General features: G+C 42.4%; 1 protein-coding gene across 3 annotated transcripts in view; it reads left to right on the top strand.

Moving 5' to 3' along the window:
• Nucleotides 1–22,365, top strand: part of BMPER (BMP binding endothelial regulator) — a 158,432-nt gene that overhangs the window by 33,018 nt on the left and 103,049 nt on the right. The window contains exons 3-7 of one of the 3 annotated variants that reach the window (XM_088653429.1): nt 1,079–1,178; nt 1,328–1,417; nt 8,371–8,453; nt 11,171–11,261; nt 12,768–12,850. In XM_088653429.1, the coding sequence (XP_088509555.1) occupies nt 8,439–8,453; nt 11,171–11,261; nt 12,768–12,850 (189 nt within the window). In that variant the 5' untranslated portion in view covers nt 1,079–1,178; nt 1,328–1,417; nt 8,371–8,438. The remainder of the gene's footprint in view (nt 1–1,078; nt 1,179–1,327; nt 1,418–8,370; nt 8,454–11,170; nt 11,262–12,767; nt 12,851–22,365) is intronic. The other 2 variants (XM_035128736.3, XM_035128737.3) reach the window with 2 other exon arrangements.

Raw genomic sequence — 22,365 nt, 5'->3', positions numbered from 1 at the left:
GTAATGTAAGGGGCACAATTCAGGCGAAATTAAAACTCAAAATTAAAAATGAGAATGGGCACACTCCTTTCTGTTTCTGTAGTGCCCTGACCTGCTTGCAGTGGTGGTGTGCAAGTGGAAGGAGAAGCCAGTTCATCAGGGGGCTTAGGGTATCTTAATTCCCATCACCTTCCTTCCCCAGCCCAGTGCTGTGATGAGTAGAAAATTAGCTCTCTTTTCTCTTCCAATCCCCGAAGATCTGAGAGAGCCATGTCTCTGCCACCATAGTGCTAGGCTGTAAAGAATGTGCAGAGTGATCACATAAGCTAGAGTGGCTCTTGCCTTCACTTGTCCATGGCTGTTTCTAGCATTTGGCCCTGGGAGGGTTGGTCAACAGCAAATGTGCACCCCCCCCCCAGTCTGAAAAAGCTTAGTCACTCCTAATTTAAACCAATGAGACTTGAAAGGGCATAATGTTTATTTGACCAGGTATTTATTCAAAGAACTTTTCCCTTCCTTTCAGCATTACCGCTGCCTGTGTTCCCTGGATTGTGTCTTTGGTTTGCAGTTTTATTGTTTGTTAGAAAGAAAGAAGTTCATTGAAGCCATCTTTGTCTTTATTTGGTTTGGAAATTCAGACTTTCATTTTTTAAAACTAACTCTGCTATGCAAACCTGTTGAATAGTCGTGGCTAAATATTTTTGTTCGCACAAGGAAGTCCAATGCCAGGTATTCTAAAGTCCCAGCTATAGTTTACACAAATATTATCATTTCTACAGTATACCAAAAAGTAACATTGGACGAAACGAGTCACATGTTTCCTTTGGCATAACTTTATCGAGGTTCAGTATCCTTTCTAAAGTTGCCACCACTCCCCCTTTCTCCCCATTTTTTCAACTCCCTGCTGATGCATTTGTGTCGCAAGAGGGAAAGCATCTCTGTTTGTAAGAAAAAGGGGTATGATGTCCTCTCTGTATCCCAAAGATTCCTTATGGAACAGAGGGAAGATTTTCCAAATCTGACTTCATGGTGTACTACCTTATTGGGAGAAAATGGAGACTGATGCTCTTATTTTGCTCTTCTCTTTTCCTCTCCACAGAACAAGGAAGTGACATGCAAGCGAGAGAAGTGCCCAGTGCTTTCTAAGGAGTGTGCTCTGGTCATAAAGCAGAGAGGGATGTGCTGCGAGCGATGTAAAGGTGCAGTGGATTTCATACGTATCTGGAAATTTGGTGGCATTACTGTTGCTGGTGTTATTGCAGCATGCCTTGTCTCTGTGAGCTGGTTCTCACAACATTGGTAAGCCAAACTATGGCTTAGTGAGACCTTCCTCATTTTCCTCCTGCAGTGCTCAACAACTGATATCAGAATGGCTATGCTGGCTGGAGTTGATGGGAGTTGTAGTCCAGAACATTAAGGGGGCAGCAAGTTGGGGAAGGTAACAAGTTAAAAGCATCACTTACTGTTAGTAGCAGCAATTTATTGTTCACTGTTATTTGTTGTTAGAATAGAAAGTATAGTTTATTTACCAATAGGTTTGATCCTTCTGTAATAATAATTACTGGTCATTGACCATAATAAAGCCATAAGATACAGAAACAGTTCATTTTGTTGGCCAATGAATTAAATTATCTTTGAAAGTTCTAATGAATCACTACAACTTTTAACAGTGCTAGGTAAGATTACCAGAAATGTGAATGATTCACTGAACATTTTTCACTGCGTATTTGAAGGATTGCATTTAAAACGAAAAGGCACGTTTTAAATAGAAAAGCAGGGAGAGTAATATAGGACAAATCTGTTTTAAAAAGAAAAACAACAAAAAGTTTTCTGACAAGTGAGTTCCTGACATGCATGAAGTAACTTAAAGGGGGGTATGTTGATGGGGAGCTCTGAACCCCACAACCAACACAAACATAATATCAATATACAGGGGGGGAAACATAAGAGAAAGAAAATAGAATATGCTATAATTCTGACAAAACAGATTTGGTGGATATGGATATGTATTTTTCCTTGACGAATAAAAGCACTTGATGGCTGATATGTTTATGCACTTTTTCTGGTGTGCAGCTTTGTTTTTCTGAATGTGTGCCCTGCTAGACCAACCTGAACCCACCAATTTATATAAAATGCTGGCCTTAAAACAATCAAACCTACAGTTTGCAGCAGCACCTTTTAAGAATTCTGTAAACTGAAATGGCATACATTTAAAATTTACTATTTTTTATTTTGTTTTACATTTATTATTTCATGGGGCTTCATCAAGGTCTCACCCTGATTGTTAATATAGTCTGTATTCATGTACCATTGATTTTGGTTGCTCCCGTTCATTGATTGAGCCCTAAGCATTGCACAACATTGAAATTATGTCCTGCTAATCAGTTGCTTCATATGTTCAACATACTATATATTTCCTTTATTTATTGAAAACATTTATATCTTGCCTGTATTATGCAATCCAAAACAGGTTGGTATAATCCATCAGTGACTCAATTATATTATGGATTTTGCCAGTTCTGGGTGTTTCCATGCAGAAACATGTAGCTATCTGTTCCCATTCTTCAGTGTAGAGGTGGTGGCTTTACAAGAGGGGTGGCCTTCTGGATGTTGCTGAACAACAACTCCCACCATCCTTGGTCATTGGGCACACTGACTGAGGCTGCTGGGAGCTGTAGTAAGCAACCACTGGAGAGCCTTAGATCAGGCTTAGATTTCATTCTTTGGTTTCATTCTTTGCCTTTGGGGTAACTGATTAAAACTGCCAAGGATGTCTCATAATTACAGCCAGAGTATCAAGGCTGGGAAGGGAATTTAGCTACAAGACAGAGGAATTCATGTGGTTTTGGAGCACCTCACATACCTTCAGCAATTACAGTGTGGCGGGCTTTGTGTAAGCAGTCATGCGTTCAGCCAGTCACTGAGGAAGGCAACTACATTTACAAACTAATCTAAATCAGCTATGTTCTAGATGCTGAACTATACAGACAGTGCTATTGCCAATAGTAGGGATTTGACATATCTGTAGATTTTTTCACTATGGCTGGCGAAAGCAAAAGTTGCAGCTTTGTTAGTGGCCTTAGACATCACCTGGTCTTCCTTAGGTTCCTCTTTGAATACCTTCTTTAGCATGACTTTGACACATGGGTAGATGCGCAGACGCCCATTAGGTAATGCATTCTGTTGTCATACTGTATTGTAGCAAGGACTCACTTAACCAAGATTACCCCTGAAACCTGTTTTCAATACAAGGCTTATCCCTTGTGCAAGAGTATGTGAAGTAACCATTCTGAAAGAGTTGCTTAAGCATGTGGAGAGTGAAATGTTCTTGGTGATGGAGCAACCACAACCAGCCCAGACACATTGAGATGTCTGGAAAAGGCTTCTAGTTGCGGCACATGATTTCCAGGGAGTCATAGGTCAAACCAGACCTCCTTTTTAGAAATAGGGGCCTCATGGGGTTGCATCCAGACTAAACTGCTCTTAGGCCCCATTGAATTCAATGTGAAAAGTTAGTAATGACTGATATTAAGTCCCAAAGGTTTCAGCAGGAACTGAGTGCAACTAACTAAGCCCTTAGTATTGAATTGCTTTCCTAACAGGAAAACAATATTTGTGCAGACCTCTAAAGACCTCTAAAGAAAGAGTTAAATCATGAATTTTTGCCCCGTTTCTTCTACAGTTGTAGCAGTGGGGCAAAACATGCCTTTTCCCTTCTCTCATTTATTCAATATATTTAATCAAAACATATGAGATCACGGATTGTTATAGAAATGGATTTGGCAGTCTTTCCTTATTTAGTTGGACGGAGATATGTCATTTTAATTTGGGTCTGTCTCCATCTATAACAATATGTATTTGCTTTCCTAATAAGTGTTTGTTATTAGTGGATTGGAGATGGATAAGGTACGTTTATGATAACTGTGAGCCATACTCTGTTCTTGTTCCCAATGCACACCTCCCATTGATGTCAATATGAGTGCAGGGCAAAGATCACACCCTAGAACTGTAGAAGAATGACTTTGGAAGTGGTCTCCGGTTATCTAATCCAATGCCTTCTTTGGCAGGATCCCCACAAATAAGAATGCCTAGTCTGTCCAAGGGCAACCACCATGGTGTCAAGTGATAGTTTAGGATCACAACCGTTTCCTTTCACTTACTGTGCGATAGCATTTTACTAGTTGTTTCCTCTTCCCAGAGGTGGCCCAGGGACTTCCCACAAGGGATTGTCGGCAAATTCACTAAACCACAACCTCCTGGATTCTTTAGCAACAGCTAAACTGATACAAAATCAGCATGTTTATAGCGTGAATATACCTTCAAAAGGTATGTGGCAGGGCCCTGAAATAAAAAACAGCTCATAAGTTTTGATTAATGTGAGATTTGCCTTTGAATGGAGTTTGATAATTTCTAAAGACACACTTTCTCTATATGGAGAAAGTTAGGGTAAATTCACATTGCCTTTCTGCATTTCAAGCCACATTTGCACAGAGCTGTTTGCATCAGAGAGAGGGCAGTGATGTTTACAGCGGATGCACATGAACTTATATCCCCCCCCCCGCAACCCCCATGGAACACCTGTCACCTGCACTTGCATGCTCACCTGCTGCTGCTGCTGCTGCTGCTGACTGTTAGACTATGTTCACATTACGACTTATTCTGCTTCCAGTTGTCTATGATCAGATTGAAGCTGGTTTGAGGAAAAAACCCCGCACCCAACAGCAGTTTTTGTCAAGAAACTGCAGGATCGATATGGATTGTGACTAATGCCATGTGAATGCAGTGCCAAAAATTAGCAGTGGGAACATACCGGATGCTGTGATGGAACAACTCCCGCCCTGAAACCTATGTCCCCACTGTGGAAGGACGTGTGGATCCAGAATTGGACTCCACAGTCACTTACGGGCTCACTGTTAAGACCGTGTTCATGGAAGACCAACTTACTCGGCTACGAGTGATCGCCAAAGAATAAAAGAAGAAGAATGTGAACATACCCATAAATGCAGTAAATAAATACTTTATGCTTTATGGGTATGTTCACATTCTTCTTCTTTTATTCCATATTGTCCTGCAGGTGTGGCTTATACCAGTATTCAGTCACTGCTTTAGTGACAGAATGAGCAGGCCATGTGGCAACGCAGGAGGTGGGTTCTGGTAAGGGCAGGTGAATCTTCCTCTTTTAATAGTTAACTGCTGTGAGAGAAGCTGGCATTTAACTTTACTGTATTTTGGAAAGAGGTGTATCTAGTCTATACGAAGTTTGGGTAACTTTCCACAGTTCTGCATAGCCGTGTACTCCTCCTTCTTTTCAAATGCCATTAGTTCTCTATTTCTGTCATGCACGTATATTGTTTTTTTGCTGGTGGTGGTGATTTACCATCCATTCAATGCATGCACAGTTGACAAAAACCCAGTTTCCCCCCCTCCAATGAGCAGGCTTCAGTACCAATTCCAAGTGCCATTGGAGGGGTTGCAGATTAAGACATCATGCAACTCCAATATATGCCAACTCCATCTAAAAGATTGAGGGGGGCTTTTTAAGCACCTTGCACCCCAATTCTCCGCACCCCCATCTCCCAGCTTTGGGAACTAACTGAGATGAGTACTAGATTGTTAGCTGAGATAATCAGAGAAGCCAACTTGAAAGATTAATCCTTGAGCACAGTTGCTTTTATCTTTACAAGTTAATAAATAATGTTGTTCCTAAAAACAAAACAAAACAGAAGTTTGCGTTTTTATAGAGGAAGCGGCACAGCAGTATCTATTTCCCCTTTCACTAAAGTTTTTGTCCGGCATGGAACTTTATGTCTGCTTCAGCATGGTGTGGTTGACTAGTAAGAACTCCTTGAATGGCGAGGCATTCACTCACAGACTTAAAGCAAATGTCTAGGGAGTCCAGTTTTTGTTCAGGTAGTGCAAATATTGCAGTTCTCCTGTGCTCCCAGTTTGGCTGAGTATAACACACACACACACACACACACACACACACACACCTATCCTGCGCTTTGCACAAGTCAAAGGTGGGAAATATGGTCCTCCAGATATTGCTGGACTGCAACACACATTGCAGCCTTAATGTGTGCAGGTTCCTCTTGTCCAATGCTTACATGTAAAGATTTCTTCACGATCCATCCTTAACCATGATTTTTCAGTGCTGGCCACAAAGGACTGCTACCCTGCAATTTGTAACCAGCTTCAAATTCCGGTTGGTTTATGTGGGAATCTTAGTTAATATCAACGCGGACATTATGATGAACCATGTTAAACAGTACAGTGGGAGGTTGGGGGTAGTCTCCTTTCAGTCTGTTAAGGGTTATGTCTGTGCTAGTCCTATTAATGTTAGGTTATTGCAAGTTTTGCATCAGTAAAATAATTTAAGAACATTTTGGGGCTTGGCCAGGCAATGCCTTTGATTTTAATATGTTACAAAAATATGCAACAATGCATTTACTATCCTCCGTGTATAGAATTTGCCGTTCTTTTAACTTGGTCTACATGTTAATGTTTATGAAATACAGATGCTTTTTTTTAAAGGGGCACTGTTGGGATGTTTTTATATTTCTGCACTAGTTTGTCTGGACTTTCCTCTGAGGAACAATTTATCAAGAATTAAATATAACATGTCCTTGAAAATTTTTCTTCCTCCTGATGTTTATTTTTCATGCCAAGAGAAACTTTAAAAAAGGAGTAGGGAGTAAAAGAAAAAGAATTAGAAAAATCCACCGTAGGAAAAGGGGATTATGGGGCCAATATACAGTATGTTACCATAATTTTTCCCTCTTGGGAGTATAGGAAACGACCTGCTTATAAAATTCCTGCTAACATAAAATAAGCAAAAATGCCTGGTGAATTATTAGTTTTGAAATGACTGTTTTGAATGAAGTCTTTAGGGAAAGAGTGAGCAGCTTATTTAGCAACCTGGTGCATCAATGTGTTTCATAGGCCAAAGTGGGCAAGTAAGTCTCATTAATTTATGTAGCAATATTAGAAACATGGCAGATTCCACACTACAAGGAGTGATGGGCATGTTTCGCTGTTTCTTCAGTATCATTATTTAGAGACATCTATGCTAAAATGTAATAATAGTTGCCTTTGGAAGATGCTTATATAGGAGCCCTGACGTTTACTTTCTGATAGTAAGGGTTGTTGGATAGTGGAACGGACTTCCTCGGAAGTTGGTGAACACTCCTTTTTTAATGATGAAAGAAGGTGGCAATACGAGGCAGGAAAACGGTTCTCCCTACAGAATCTGATTTTTTTTAAAAAAAGAACCGATTGTGTTTTTTTAAAATGCCCAAGTGGGTTGACTGTTAGCTGTTCAGAGAACTTTATGTATTGAGTGGCATACACATATCATAAATAAGTAAAATAAATGAAATAAATTAATGTGAATCTACTACCGGTATCTCAGTAAAAACAAAATAAGTGTTTGAGCTTCATGTTTTTTTTCTTTTGCCTTAATAAAGTACAATGCAATAGTCTGAAGGTTAGAAGTAAATGCATAGCCGGTACAAATTGACAAAGTGCACTTGAAATGAAAGTGGTTTGGCCTTCTGTGCGGAGCTTTAGGAGTATATTGGAATGAAGCCCGTGGTTCCCCCGCCCTTTGATTTAATCCAGAAGGTTTCTTCTCCATCTGGAGGATAAATAGTATGAATGGTCTTAATGCTTGATTATGGTGTAATGAGCAGGATGGAAAGCAAGGCCTTCACAGATATCTCTGAATGTGAGGAATTCAGTAATTGCTACTTTCTGTGCCAAATATGCTCTGTGCTCAGTCATGTAGCAGGTGGAATTCTACCTGGCTGAATAAACTTGCCAAAGTGGAAGACATTTACCATTCCGGCAGTTTTCTGAAGAGTTCTGCATTAAGACAGTACTTCTCTGCAATTGCAACTCTCTTGAACAGAGAACAGGACTGAGAGACAGAATATGAGGCTTGGAAAAATGCACAAAAATGTTTTTGCTGTTTTCATGGGCAATGCCTTTTATTTTAGTAAGAGCACATTACAAAAATACTACTCCACTTTCCCCTTTAGTCTCCTCATCTAATACCTAAAAAAAGGTAATTACTATAGCTCATCCAAACCACCAGTGGCACCCATCCCTTTCTCTCTCTCTTTGTTATGGTTAGCTATAAGCTAGCCTGCATGTTTTCAGTTGTATTTTCTGAACCATGAGGATGAGAAACTTGCTTTATTTTGTAAGTGGTAACATTTTTTAGAATGCAAATTGTGCCTCCGATAACAGAATTTCCATGGAATGCTATACCTCCAGAACTGTAGAAATTAGACAGCCCTTGAAAGAATGTGGTGGTTTTTAGTGGGTGGGTGTGGATTAGTAAAATAAAAAGAACTGCTCTACTCATTTAATTTTTCATTTTCCTTCTAGGTTGCAGTTTTGAAGGAAAATCATATAACAGCTCACAGTCATGGCAGGTCTCGGACAAACCATGTATCATGAATCAGTGTCAGGTAAGGAATAGAACACATGGATTATTATTATTATTATTATTATTATTATTATTATTTAAAAGCCTAAGTTTCTAAATCTCAAGAAAGGGAAAGATTGTGTTGATTCATAAAGTGAAATTATAATGGGTTGGGAATTAAATGAAGAATCTGGAGGTAAGTAAATAATGGAAGGCACCATTGGTATATGGGCATTGCTGTATATAGTCGATTGCTCGGACATTTGCCTATGAAAATAGCAAGAAAATGAAGATCTCCCCAAGGAAAGATTCAGGGCCTTCTGTGAAAGCACTTTTAGACAGAGCAATGGATTCAAGATGTTAAAGGAGTGGGGTTCTGAAAGTCTGAAATGTTTATATTAAATATGAAACTAGCCTTAGGCTTTTCTACCCCCAAATTATAACACGGTATGTCTAAATGTTACTTATCCCAAATTCCGTCTATGTTGTGTGTAGCAGAAGCCAAACAGTATATCTTTAGTACTTGGGCTTTATTTGGACGTACATTTGGTGGATACAGAACAGTGAAATGCATGCCAGGCTCCCAGGCTTCATTAGATTTAGGTAGGATCCAAAGTGCGTATCAGAGGCCAACAAACTGAAGCTCAGTCTGGACAAGGCAGAGGGTGGGGTTGCGTGAGTGTCCTGGATGGTGGGTTGTTCAGGCTGTTCTAGGTGGGGTTGCATTTGCCCTAAAGGATCAGTTTAGCAGTCTGGAGGGAGACGTTTCTTCTTGGAACTGGCCTTGTCTTTGGAGGTCCAAGTGCCATTCTGGCACGAAGCATGCTTCTCCAGCTAAGGCTAGTGTGCCAGCTGTGACCGCTTCTGGATAGAGACAGCCTGAATGTGTGTGAATGAGTTGTGTGGCTATCCGTGCTCTGGCAGCATCCTGCTTTCATTACAGGAACTCACTGTATGCAGAGCAGGTTTGGAGGACTGTTTCGACTCAGGGACTGCATTCTTTCATGTGAGCCTGCCCATGCATTAAGTTCCACTGCTATTGGAAAATGGCGACTGGGGATATGCCTTTTCTGTGGTGGTGCCTTGGGCTCCCTTTCACCAGGGGCAAGCACTGAGTCTCCTGTTTTGTCAATTGAAGAAGGGTTGAGCCCTGCCCCCCTTTATTCTCCCAGGCCTTTTATTTCTTTAATTTTAAACTCTGCCTTTTTCTGGCCATGTTCCTGCTCTTTTGTTTGGTTAAAAATGTGTTTAACTCTGTTGTTGTTGATTTGATTTCATACTGGGAGCCGCTCTGAGAATTTTTATATTGGAGAACAAGGTATCAAATATCCATTTTTCAACCTTTTTTAAAAAGGGGGCTAGATCTTGAGGTCAGGAGCTCATGTCACATGAGACGTGTGGCTGTGGCCACAAAAGACAACTGTGCATTTCATCCCCTGTCTGCCATGCCTGTGGTAACATGCCCATATCCTGATCGCACTGAGTTGGGCCTTTCCCTGTCTCCCCATGTAATCATAGGCTGCCACTTGTGGACAAGAAAACCCACAACACTGTGACATCAGGATATGAATAAGTTGTCCCAGGCATTCTATGGGGAGAGGGAGGAATTAATGCACACTTGTGGTTTACATGAAATGCAAGGTTGCTCTTGGGGTGTGTAGTTCTTGCCTGAGTATACTTGTCATTTTCAGGGTCCAAATGCAGAAATGGGTTATTCTGCTTCCATTTAAAGCACTAAGATTTGGAATTTGTTTTTTAAAAAATACTTCTCTTTCTCTGTGCTTAGGAATGCAGATAGATCCATCAGAAAAGAGCAACCTGTGCACAGAGATCCTGTCATTTTATTTACCAAGATTTTGACTTCTGGAGCAAGGAGTGCAGGAAGTGATCATTTACTAGACCCCTATCTGCAGAAGCATCAGAGATAAGAGGCTTCCATTCCACAGAAGGAGAACCTTTTATCTCTTTTCATAAGCCCCTTTCCTCCAAGGAAGTAGGGTGGGAGGAATGTCTTTATCAGGCCTGTTGCAATCAAAGCGTTATTTTAACATTTCCCGTGTCTTAAAGGCTTTTGAGAAGAGTGGCGTTGGTTTTTTCCTCTCAAGAAGGTTTCTTGGTTTCCTACATCATAGCTGAATCTAGCAAGTGGAGTTAGGAAGACTCAAGTACTATTTTACTTTTGGATTAATCTCAGTTTGGACCATTGTACAGAGAGACAAGGACAACCACAGCAAATGCCAATTCCAGTCCTTTCCCAGTGGTCCACATTTAATGAGCTTTGTAAATAAAAATAAATAAACATCATTGAGTGCCTCCCATCTCGGTCATAGCTCTACCCCTTTGTCATCAAACAACAGTGTTATTTTTTGAAAATGCAAAAATCCAGCATAAGTTGATGTGACAAAGTGTCACCAGGCCACTGTGCTCTTTAGCGATGTTAAAGAGCACCTCTCTCCTATTTACAGTATGAGTATGTATGAATGTTATCATATAGGAAAGTGTAGCTACATTACAGAGATGTGAAGTACAAAAAGTGTAGCTACTTTACAGAGATGTGAAGTACAAAATCTGATTTAAATTCTGTATGTTAAAAATGCCTTAAGATTCTGATCATTATCTTAATTTTTTATCATTATGTCAATTGTGCAAATTGCTTATATAATATGTTATTTATTTCTGTACCTCCCTTCCATGTGTACTCCGTGCTTTACTTTAATTTTTGGATTGTAAATAATCGTTGGTTTGTTGTGCTCTTGACAGGAAGGAGTGATAACAGAATCTGAGATTCACTGCATTGTTCATTGCAAAAACCCTTCAGAGCAGCCAGGAATGTGCTGCCCCACATGTCCAGGTAAGGTTTCAAAGAGACAGTGCTATACAAATCTAAAATGCATTACCTTCTCTGGGTCAGTTTTTAAGGTGGAATACGAGGCTCAGAACCCAGAGCCCTGGTTCATCTAGCTAAGGGTTGTGGTCTCTGGCTGCCTGTGAGAAGCCTTCCTTCTGGGGCCTCAGTTAGCTCCGAGGGTTGGCACTGTTGGGCATCTGCCAAAGCCCACAACCTTGCAGTTGGCTCACTGTGGTGTACTGCTGCTAATTTATGCAGTTACTGTTTCATGACTATAGAAAAATTAAACCAATTGCAATAAACAGAATCAAAACCTATCCATCTCCTCACAATCTGTACAGATAAAAGATATGTCTACAGATCCTGCCTCACTGAAAAGAGATCACAAAGGGCCAAAAGCTTCAGGAAAAAAGGAAACCTTTTGCCTCATGCTTAAATATAGATAAAGATGGTGCCAGGTGAGCTTCCTTGGGGAGAGCATTCCACAAGTTTGGAGCCATCCTCTAGCCCTCTCACGCAGGGGTCACGTGGAGAAGGGCCTTGGGTGGTGATTGCAGGGTCCAGGTCAGTTCACGTGGGGAGTGGCGGTCCTTGAGGTGTTGTGGTCCTGAGCCGCATAAGACTCTGTGGGTCAGAACCAGCACTTTGAACTGAGCCCAGAAACCTAACAGGTCGCCAAAGCAGTTGTGCCATAATTGATGTTCTCAGTGAGGCCTCCCCTCCATAGCTGACAATTCACACACCCCTCCTCTTGCCTTGAGGGTGGTTTTATGGGTTGCACTCATAGGAAGAGGACAAGTGAATAGACAGCTGACACTGGCAATGAGGAGGGAAGCCCACTCATGGAGGGAAGGGTCCACTCAGAACATTGTTCCCAAGCCCCCCACTAAACATGGAGCTGGCACTGCCTAGCTCTGTGTTTGCCCCTTTCCTGGCACCATACTTTCCCCCATCCTTGTTGCTATAAAACATTGGTTCATATGCAGAAGCAAAGCAGGCATTAATGTATATTTTTCTTGTCCATGAATAATCTCTACCTCACTTCCTCATCTCTAGAGTATCACATTGATTTCTTTTTCAGTATTCACGATGGCTGTTTGGTTTCCGCATGATATAATCAATACATAATTGTGGTACTCAGTTAGGATTACAGAGTTCAATTTTTCTTTTCATGTTTGTTAAAATCTGAATTCCTAAGATGTACAACACATTACTATGAACTCCATACTTAATGCATTTTAATTAAGTTCCTCGACCTCTGTGGTTATGAAGATAAGATTTAAAATGATAATGTGGTGTGCCCTAAAGGCTTGGAAATGAAAAGGCAATTAAGAGGAATTCCCATACGTGCTCATGTTATTTTAGATAATGATTTTATCCAAAACTACTATTTGCAAACAGTTTGGGCTACTAGTACTTTTCACACACTGCATTTATAATGCAGCTCAACTGCAAGAGAGATCTTATACAGATATGAGCCAAACTTATTCTCTCTTTTTTTCCACCCAGGTTGTACATTTGAAGGTAGACATTACCATGAAGGTGAGGAATTTCAGCCTGAAGGGACCAAATGCGTCACGTGTGCTTGTGTTGTAAGTTTTTAACTTTGTATCAATGCACATGATAATATAACAGCATTATACGGTATTAAATGAAGTGGGACTCAGATTCTGGTAGCAAAAGCATTACTTGAACATTTGGGGCATAATTTGAGTTTTCTGTTTAGAGCAGACATCACTTGGTAGATAAAGAACTGAATTAGGTGGTTCAAGTTATTGGTTGGTTTAGGAATTCAGGCTTGGCTTTTCCTGGCATAAACGGTATTTGAATATTTGCCAGTTGGCCTGTCTCCTCTCCTCTCCTCTCCTCTCCTCTTCCTGCCCCCACCCCATCAGTCAGTTGGTACTCCATGGAATTGTGTACAACAACAAAGGTTTGTCAAGTCCCATACATGTCAATAGTTGCTTATGATGGTAAAACATTTGCTTTTTAAAAATACAGAATATACTGGAATCATTTGCTTTCTATAAAGCAGAACAAACTTAATAGTTGACCAACCCTCATATAGTACTTGCTAATTTTAGATTTGGTTCTACACAAGCCTCTGTATTAGGGATGATTCAGTTCTCCAGGAGTGTGTGTTGCTATACAAACTGGCATGCTTCCAAGTGGTCAGGTGCCATAAAAAAATTGGAACCATCCAGCAGAAAGAACTGGCATAGCTATGCATGATGTGTATATAAAATTATGCACATATGTTAACATATGAAACTCAAAAGAGAGATACTGTGTAGCATCACAGGGTGGAATGTATTCATGTCTTATAACATGAAAACAGTTTTGCGCTCTTCCTTATGAGTGAAACTGTGAGTGAATTTGTTACAAACCCTAGATTAAAATTTGGTAGGGCCAAATTCCTTTTGTTGGCAAGTTGTTTCAAGTCTGCTATGCACATTAGTTGAGGTGGTGTGTGAAACACCTCTCCAAAGGATTGAGGACAGGTTGCCTGGTTTACACCACAGTTGAGATGCCTACTTATATCAAACATACATTTAAAATTTGCTCCCTTTTAAAATTTTGCAGAAAGCTCAAAAAGTGTGTATACAGTAATTGCATGGGTGGTAAAATGCTTTTAAAGTCAAGAAAACACCAAGCACAAACAGGATGTAGACTTCAGTCGTATTCTTTACAACTCAGCAACACTTACTTTTGAGTAGATGCAGATAGGATTGCACTGTTAAGAGAATAAATGACCAAGCTCAGACTCGGTTGTAGTATGTCCCATGTACGATGATCTTAAACTTAGATGAACATGCTGTGCACTAATATTTTACTAGGAAGCAGTGGGTCTAGAAGTGATGCACACTTTTAGTCATTGAGTGTGCCTAATTCAGTGCTTTGCAGGTTCAGGATCTGAAAAACCCCAGTGAAAAGAACTGAGGAAGTAGTTCCGTGGCAAAACACCTTGGTGAACTCATGTTGATGGGAGTAGATGGACTAAGTCAATACAAGGCAGCTAGTTTTATATTCCATATTCTGCAGCGGTGTGAGATTTCTTGAAATCTGATTTGTTTCAGATTATTCCAATTGTTTTGCCTTTAGGAGGGTCACCCCTGGGTGATAGCTGGCACAAGCTAAAGAAGAAGCACCCTGTAACCCTTTTTTAATTGGCAGCTTTGCACATGGCACAGACATGTTGTGCAACCTACAGAATCTGGCCCCGATGGCTTCAATAAATCATTCAGCACGTTCGGCATAGCTGAAGTCAGATTGGCTGTGCATGCTTGCTTTTGCCTTGGGGTGTAGTTGGCTGTTTCTCTTCTCCAGCGCCTCCTTAACTTCATCAAACAGAAGTTGCACATTGATTAAAATACAATTAATATGCTGCCAGTTTGTCAGTGTTTCCTTCCCCACCCGTTCCGTTCCTACCCAGAGGACTAGGACTAGGTGTGTGTTAGTGGAAAGAAAACTCCCAGCAGACTGGAGAGCAGTGCAGCGCTCTTCCTCCAAGCTGTTTTCTTTACTCCTACTCATCTGTCTCACCTGCTTATTTGCCTTTGAATAAGGGCCATACTTCTACCTGTGCAAACTGAACATGAGCTGCGCAGCCACCACGATGAATTCTTGCAGAAGTTTGCTGCCTGTGCTCTGGAGTGTCCTCCCCACCCAACCCCTTAAAAAAGAAAAGAAGATTGCGGCAGCAAATCTCTTATCGGAGAAGTAGGGCGGACGTCTGCTTTCAGATACCTATCTAGTCATGCGATAGTATGGGAACTGGCTTGTGAGTGATATGCTGCAACATGTGAGGACTTTATTAGATGAAAGGTATTTTTCCCCCACCCCTAATTAGATTTCCACTGTGATTTTAGATTGTAGTCATTCGGCATGACTCCTGTAAGGGAGGAAGAACCAAAGTGTGGAGGAGGAGGGAGACCAAAGATACATCTCTGCAAGGATTTCCCCCCCCCCCCTTCGGTTTTGGCAATAGGGAGATAGGTGGAAAAACACAAGGCTGTTTAATTTAACTATAAATTCCCATTCCCAGGAATGTCTGTGACAGCCAGAGCTTGGAATAGTACAGCAGCTTAATTAGAATACAGGAGGAAAAAATGTTTCTGAAAGCTAAATTCATTTTAATACAGCTGTGCCACCTGTTTGCTCACTTGGGGCAAGAAGCTATACGTTCCAGGGGAACAGTATAAGTGCAAACTGCTCCCTACCCACCTGTGCTTTCACAGCATTATTTCAGGCATCTTCCATAGCTAGTTCCACTCTACGCTCTTGTTTCCTTATACAGATTCAGACCACCCGTCCATGTTGCTCGGTATTGACTGCAATGGCTGCAGTGACCCTTCAGGGTTTCAGACACGAGGGTTTCAGACACGCTCCTTAGCCACCCCTTTCTTTCTGTCTTTTGGCCTTTGTGGGTCAGTGGCTTGGGGGCTAGAAAACAGAGAGGAACCAAGGTGCACAGGCATTGCTGTCCTGCCAGTCCCAGCATTAAAAGGTTAGAGCAGGATCCAGGGTGTAGCTAAGCCTGGACTGCAGCTAAGCCTGCACTCCGAACAGCAGTTGATACAACGGCATGATAGGTCTTTTGTAGTCATTACCCCCTGGAGAGGGAAGCATGGGTAGAGGGGTGGGGTGGGGACTTGTATCTTTCACCACTGATGAAGCCACGCAGCTCCTCCTCCTCCTACAACGTATCTGCGTAGGCTCTCTGCCCAAATGGAAACCCTGATCAAAATTGCCTGAGGAGAGATTTAGTGCTATGGCAGCCAAGCAAGTGATAACCAGACTTTGGAAAACAACCTCTTACAGAGCTTACAGAGTCTGGTATGTTTCTGCGATGCAGGCCCGTCCTAGCCATAGAGGCTAGTGGCGCTGAGAACTACGGCGCTGGGCGCTGGAAGGGTGCCAAGTGAGTGCAGGGTTCCGGCGATCTGGCCAGGACTGCGCTCCACTAGCTGAGAGGCTACGCTGCGTCTCTCTCCTTCTCCGAGGACTGCACCTCCTTCTCGTTTCCCCAGTGCTGGGTTCCGCTCAGCGCTGGTGGTGAAGCTTGACTGAGCAGAACCCAGCACTGGGGAAACGAGAAGGAGGGGCAGCACGGAGTCCTCGGAGGTGGCCTCCCGCTGCTGCCGCGGTCCGCTTGGCACTCCCGAGCCCTTGGAGAGGCTCTGGAGGGGGGCGCTGGAGGGACCGAGCGCCAGGGCGCTGGATGGGCTTAAGACGGCCCTGCTGTGATGAGAAAACCTGCAGACCAAGTTAAGGAGAGCAGAGGTCCCAGTACAGGGACTGCTACTGGCTTTGTAGCCATTTGGTGCAATTACTTGGATGTCCATGGCAAGTCACCTGTGAATTGTATCTCTGCTCCAGAGTAAATTTTGCACCTCACCATGCTAATCATCCTGAGCGATTGAGAATCCTAGTAAACGGGGTCTTGGGCTTATTAACATAATGGCCAATGACCCTTCTTTTCCCTGTTCCTATCTATACTAGCATTCTCTGCCCCGCAACCCCATATTGTTCTATTTTTACATGCCCACAGTACGCCTTCTGCAAAGCCCACAGCTTTGGTGGGTTGACCTTTGCTCAGCAGAAGCCGGACTAAAATGCTTTGACTTTACTGCGCCAAGATTTAGTGTCCATACGTTGGATACAAGTTGTTGGCTGTTACTGATCCAGATGGCATCCATTCTTAAGTCAGAGACTTGAAACACACTCTGTTCCATTAACACGTCCATGAGCAATCTCGTTCTTTGGGTGACTTAAGGGCTTCCTGGTAAACATGAAAATGTATGGGCCAGTTCTGGACATAATTGCCTTTCAGTCAGTGAGCAGCCTTTAAATGGCTGGATCTCTCTGGGGAAGTACATTTAAGTGTGAAAGAAGTGCAGGGTTATGGGGATCACTTACTGAAGCCCAGCTGTCCTGCTATAATTTATCCATCTAGCATTAATGTGGTAGCACTTGCTCTACTGGAGCCAATTTTACAGAAGCCTTGGATTCCCCCCCCCTTCACCTTGAGGCATTAACTCCATTCATGGACTGGTGACATTAATCAGATGTATTCTTCAGAAGCCACATTTGCAAGCGCTTGAGAAGGAGGCTGCCTGCCTGTACAAGGGAGGAAGGTTGCTGGAACTTTTGGTTTTCACATGTGCTTCCTTGTAGCCTATATTAAATAGTCGGGTTCCAATTATCTCATTACTTATTTCCCATTTTGATGTACTGTAACTGTTTAGAAATAATAAAAAGGAGGCAGGCTTGCCAACAAAGCAGCTCTCATGCAAGGATGGTAACCATGACAAAGTTTATTCTTTAACAAGAGTATTCCAAGCCCACAACGGAGCCCTTTTAATTGCAGAGTCTCCCACATACCCATGTTACCGAGACTATAATCTGTATGAGTTCTGGCATGTGAGGTATTTGGAGATAAGAGGCACTGCCATGCTGGAAGAGGAGGCAGAGCTATTGAGTGGCTTCAGAGGAGGACCATTCTAGTTTTAGTCTCCAACCAGGAGTGCGGAAGCAAGGCAAGCAATCAGCTGGCCTATTAAGTGGGGGGGGGGGTATACTTGGCTACTGCTATAAAACAGACTAGGCAAGAGGGGAAAGACAGGTCACCTTTCATCTCTGCAGGAAATATGCAGATGAATATCAGGCAGGTGTCCTGCGAAACAACTGCCTGCCTCATTTCCCATTGGTTTAGCTATCACATAGGTAATCATCATATTTGCATCCCATTTCTCCTCCAGCAGCATCCTCAGTCTCACTTGTGATAGGGATAGGGAACTTGTACTCCCCACCTCCCGGATACACTTCCCACCATCTTGGACCATTAATCATGCTGGCTCCCACTGTCTTTGCAGTTCTAGCTGAGGTGTCCATGGCACTGCCTTCCTAGGCTTCCCATTTCAGTTCATGCAGCCTTAAACTGGTGGTCTTGTGTCCATGCCTCCTGAAGATGCTTGTCTTGGATTCTGTGGTTTATAACAACTCCGAGCTGGTTGCAAATACCTCATTCTTGGGTAATGTGGAGTTTGAGGGTGCACCTGGCTCCAGATTTGTTCTTGGAGGCTCAGGTAGACTCAATGGCTATCAGTGCCTTTGACCAGGTATGGCTGGTATGCCAACTATGACCGTTCTTGGATTTGGATTTTTTTAAGGCCCTTAACATCTTGGGTCCAGGACACCACTCCAAACATGTTTTTTTTTCTTTCCAGAGGGAGTGCAGCTCCATCCAGAACATCTATACCTGGTTCTGTGGATTGATGCATCCTGTCTAATAGACTGCCTATAATCCTTTCTCCCTCAAGTATATCTCTTCAATTTTGAAGCCAGTTATTCTGCTTCAGTAGCAGAGGGTTTCCCAAATCAGTGAATAAATCAGGGCATTAATGCCATTTCTACAAACAGCCAGGCATTGCTGCTGTTACCTTTTACTCAACTCCAGTTAGATGGAAATAATTTCAGATGCCCTTCACTTCCTTTGTTGAGGTGATGTGTATTTATATATATATTGATTTTTCCATACGGCAGTCTGAAGAAGTTGAATTTCATAAGGTGGGAGGTTGAGCCTAAGGCTTGGGCGAGAACAGGAAACCTAACAGAATTCCATTTCGGCTTTTGGCAACAACATTATTTTTATCTCCAATTATTCAAAAATTTAAATCAGGGTGTGTTTTTTTAATCTTCAGTCATCCAAAAAATATTTTTAGCATTCTCCTTCTTAATAGCAAACTCAGGTGGTGAGTGCTGACAGAAATGGTGCCAAAATGGCACCAATGAAAAATTCAAGAAAGGATTTGAGGAGAATGCAAAGATTGTTAGAAGTACAGTGGTACCTCGGTTTGCAACCGCAATCTGTTCAACGGAGGCGGTCGCTCGCCGAAGGCATGCGCATGCGCGAAGCACCGATAGAGCACTTTTGTGCACGTAAACGCGCTGCACAGATCACCTCTGCGCATGTGAGAGTTGCGCAGATTGTATCTGCGCATCCGATGCCACGGACCCCGGATGTAAACACTTCGGGTCCGCGGCGGTCGCTCACCGAAGCGGTCGCTTGCCAAGGTAGTCGTAAACCGAAGTTTGACTGTATACAAAATGCCATTAAAAAAACCCTTAATGGGGCAAAACTCCCTAGTGAGGACTGAGCATGCTCAGTAGCCACAGGAAGCCATGTAATATGGAAAAGAAAACCCAGAGGGATGTGGCTGCGTGGAGTGGGATAGAATGCCCTGCTTAGAGTTTAATTGGATGTTAGAAAGTGAGAATACACTGCATAAATTTCTTGCAGGTTTCGCTTTTATCAGAAAGGTTTGTGGGATGAAGGTTATTTTTTTAACATGGCCACCCATATGTATAGGAATCATCTGGCTTTCAGCAACCATTAAATTTAAGAATGAAATCCAAGGGCGGGGGGAAGCTCCAAAAGATCTCAGTGAGAATTAAACGTGTTCAATGGCCACAGAATGCTGGGCATCTTTAGTGGGGGAGGGGGAGGAGGGGAAAACCAAGGAGAAGTAAAATGAAGTATCCTGGAATAGGACATGGATGGCTGGCTGGTTGAAACTGTGAACAGGAGTGCTCCACATTGCAGCAGAACAATGACCTGCTCCCTGTAAAAGTAAACCTAGATGGTCAAATTTTGGAAGGCGAATGGGGCTCCCCAAAATAAGGAAGTGATTTCTGTACTTGAGGACTTTGTAGGCACATAGAAGTATGGAAGTCTGTAAATTAAAATATTTCCACTAAGCAAGCTTTGAGTAAAAGATAACAGTTGCAGTGCCAGGAAATTCATAGTGATAGCCAATGGGAAGAAAACAACCCTATATTCATCCTTTGTTACCTCTTCATGGAAAAGAGTGTTACACCATAATAAGGTGACCAAGTTCTGTCTTTTTCTTTTTCTTTCCTAGTTTATCCTCTTCAGGTTCTTTGCCCTTTCCCCCAACATACTCTGAAACCCCCTATGTCTGCTTCCTTGCTGCTTATTCATCCCATCGACATTCCTGGAGCTCTTCAGATAGAGTCTGCAGGGGGTCTTGGTCCCAAATCTGATCTGACTATTGAGCATCTGGTCTGAGTCCCACAGAGCCTGGTCTGTTTTTCGTTCATCTCCTGGGGCCAATTCTGACACTTGGAACTCTTGACACAAGCATGGAAAGATTTCTTGTCTAAGGCTGCAGTCCTTTTCAACATCGAAACTGCTTGATGAAATCAAGATCTGGTCTGAAATGTCACCATCTCCATTTCTCATTTTCACCAAATCCCAGTGAAAACCCTGAACTGTTGTTGTGATAGCAGCGAGGGACCAGGTGCAGGAGAACAAAGTAGAATTTAATGCAGTTGGTTGTGGGATTAGGGTGATCTAGTTTTGAGTGCAGGGCCGTCTTAAGCATATCGGGCGCCGTGGTGCGAAGATCGCTCCAGCGCCCCTCCCCGCCCCGTTTCCCACCATGACTGTCTGGCGGGCGCAGGGCCGCTGCAGCGGGTGTAGCCGCACCACGCCCCCTGGCAGCCTGGCGCCCTGGCGCCCTGCGCCACCCAGCCTTGCCTTAGGGCCGGCCCTGTTTGAGTGTTCAGTTCAGGTTGGGCTGAACTCTCTCATAATATAGGTTTACAGTTGGGGGGCTGTTTATTTCTGCTTTTGGGTTGCCCAGGTTGTGGCAGTAACTAGGTGGGTGTTGTTGTTTTTTTACTAGCTCCAGTTAACGTGTGCTGTTCTGCTGGAAAAGACAGACATGGCTATGAGCTTTAGTAGCTTCTAGATTGGATTACTGTAATGTTCTTCGCATGGGCAGCCTTGAAGAGCATCCAGAAATTGATCCAAATGCTGCTGCCAGATTTTTTGCCACAAACTGACCAGATGGAAAATAATATTCTGGTTGTGTACAAACTTATGGTATTTGGCTTCCTATATGTTTCTAGGCTTAGCTTTGTGCTGGTTCTTACCTTTAAATAATACTGGTACAAACCTTTCACAGATTTTTGTTGTTGTTGTCATTCATGGGATACAGGATGCAAACTGAATGGGCATACTGAAAGACGCAAGGAGGGAAGGTTGTGAAGAACTTGAACAGGGTTTTTTTTCCCCCACAGGTTGTGCACGCATAAATATTTGGCAAAGTTGGTTTGGGAGAAAGTCTTCACAGTGCCCCCAAACTCTTTGTTGCTTCAAGCAAGGAGATTCTGATTTCATGCATGTACATACTTCTTATCTTGATTTTAAATTATCCTTTTTGGATAGATGAACCAATCTTTCCATATCCTTAAGAACTCAATGCAGGTTTTAATATTGCTTCTCTGTATCGATGTAGTTATAACACTGAGGGAAATTCCTTAGTCTATGCCGTGAGCCTGTAAATAAAGTTAAAATATTGTTTTATTTTTCATTCTGGGTTGCATTCTACCTTAAACAGACTACTAAAATAGAATTATATGTAGTATTAAGGGATTAACATGAAAGGAGTGATGATTTTATTCTTTTAAAATGTGATCAACTCATACTTTTAATCTCATTAAAGATATATCTCTCACCTCCTAAACTTACAGGCATTGTAAATGTTTGGCACAATGGTTGTTTTTTTACTGTTTTAAAAAGTAGGCATGCTGGCACATTTAAAGATTTTTAGATTTTAGGTTTAATAAATTAGTTGTTGAATTAATTTGTTAGCTTTATATAAACTTCCTTCTTACCAAACCTCATGGCAGTGATTTAGGAGGCTGTACCATAAATTGTTAGAATGAAAAGCCCACCCTCAATAACTAATATTTGATAACATGAATTACTTAGCTTGCAAGAGTAATTAGTTGGTCAGAAACATAGGCACTCCTTGGGAAGAATCACAGGTGGTCTGAAGCACCCTGGGTGCGAGGGTAAGGTTAAGGTAAAGGTAAAGGGACCCCTGACCATTAGGTCCAGTCGTGACCGACTCTGGGGTTGTGGCGCTCATCTCGCATTATTGGCCGAGGGAGCCGGCGTTTGTCCGCAGACAGCTTCCGGGTCATGTGGCCGGCATGACAAAGCCGCTTCTGGCGAACCAGAGCAGCACATGGAAACGCCGTTTACCTTCTCGCTGTAGCGGTACCTATTTATCTA

The sequence above is a fragment of the Zootoca vivipara genome, chromosome 11 (assembly GCF_965207765.1).
Source record: "Zootoca vivipara chromosome 11, rZooViv2.hap1.1, whole genome shotgun sequence".
NCBI lineage: Eukaryota > Metazoa > Chordata > Lepidosauria > Squamata > Lacertidae > Zootoca > Zootoca vivipara.
The sequence above is the reverse complement of the archived record's forward strand: the minus strand, read 5'-3'. Positions and strand labels throughout refer to the sequence as shown.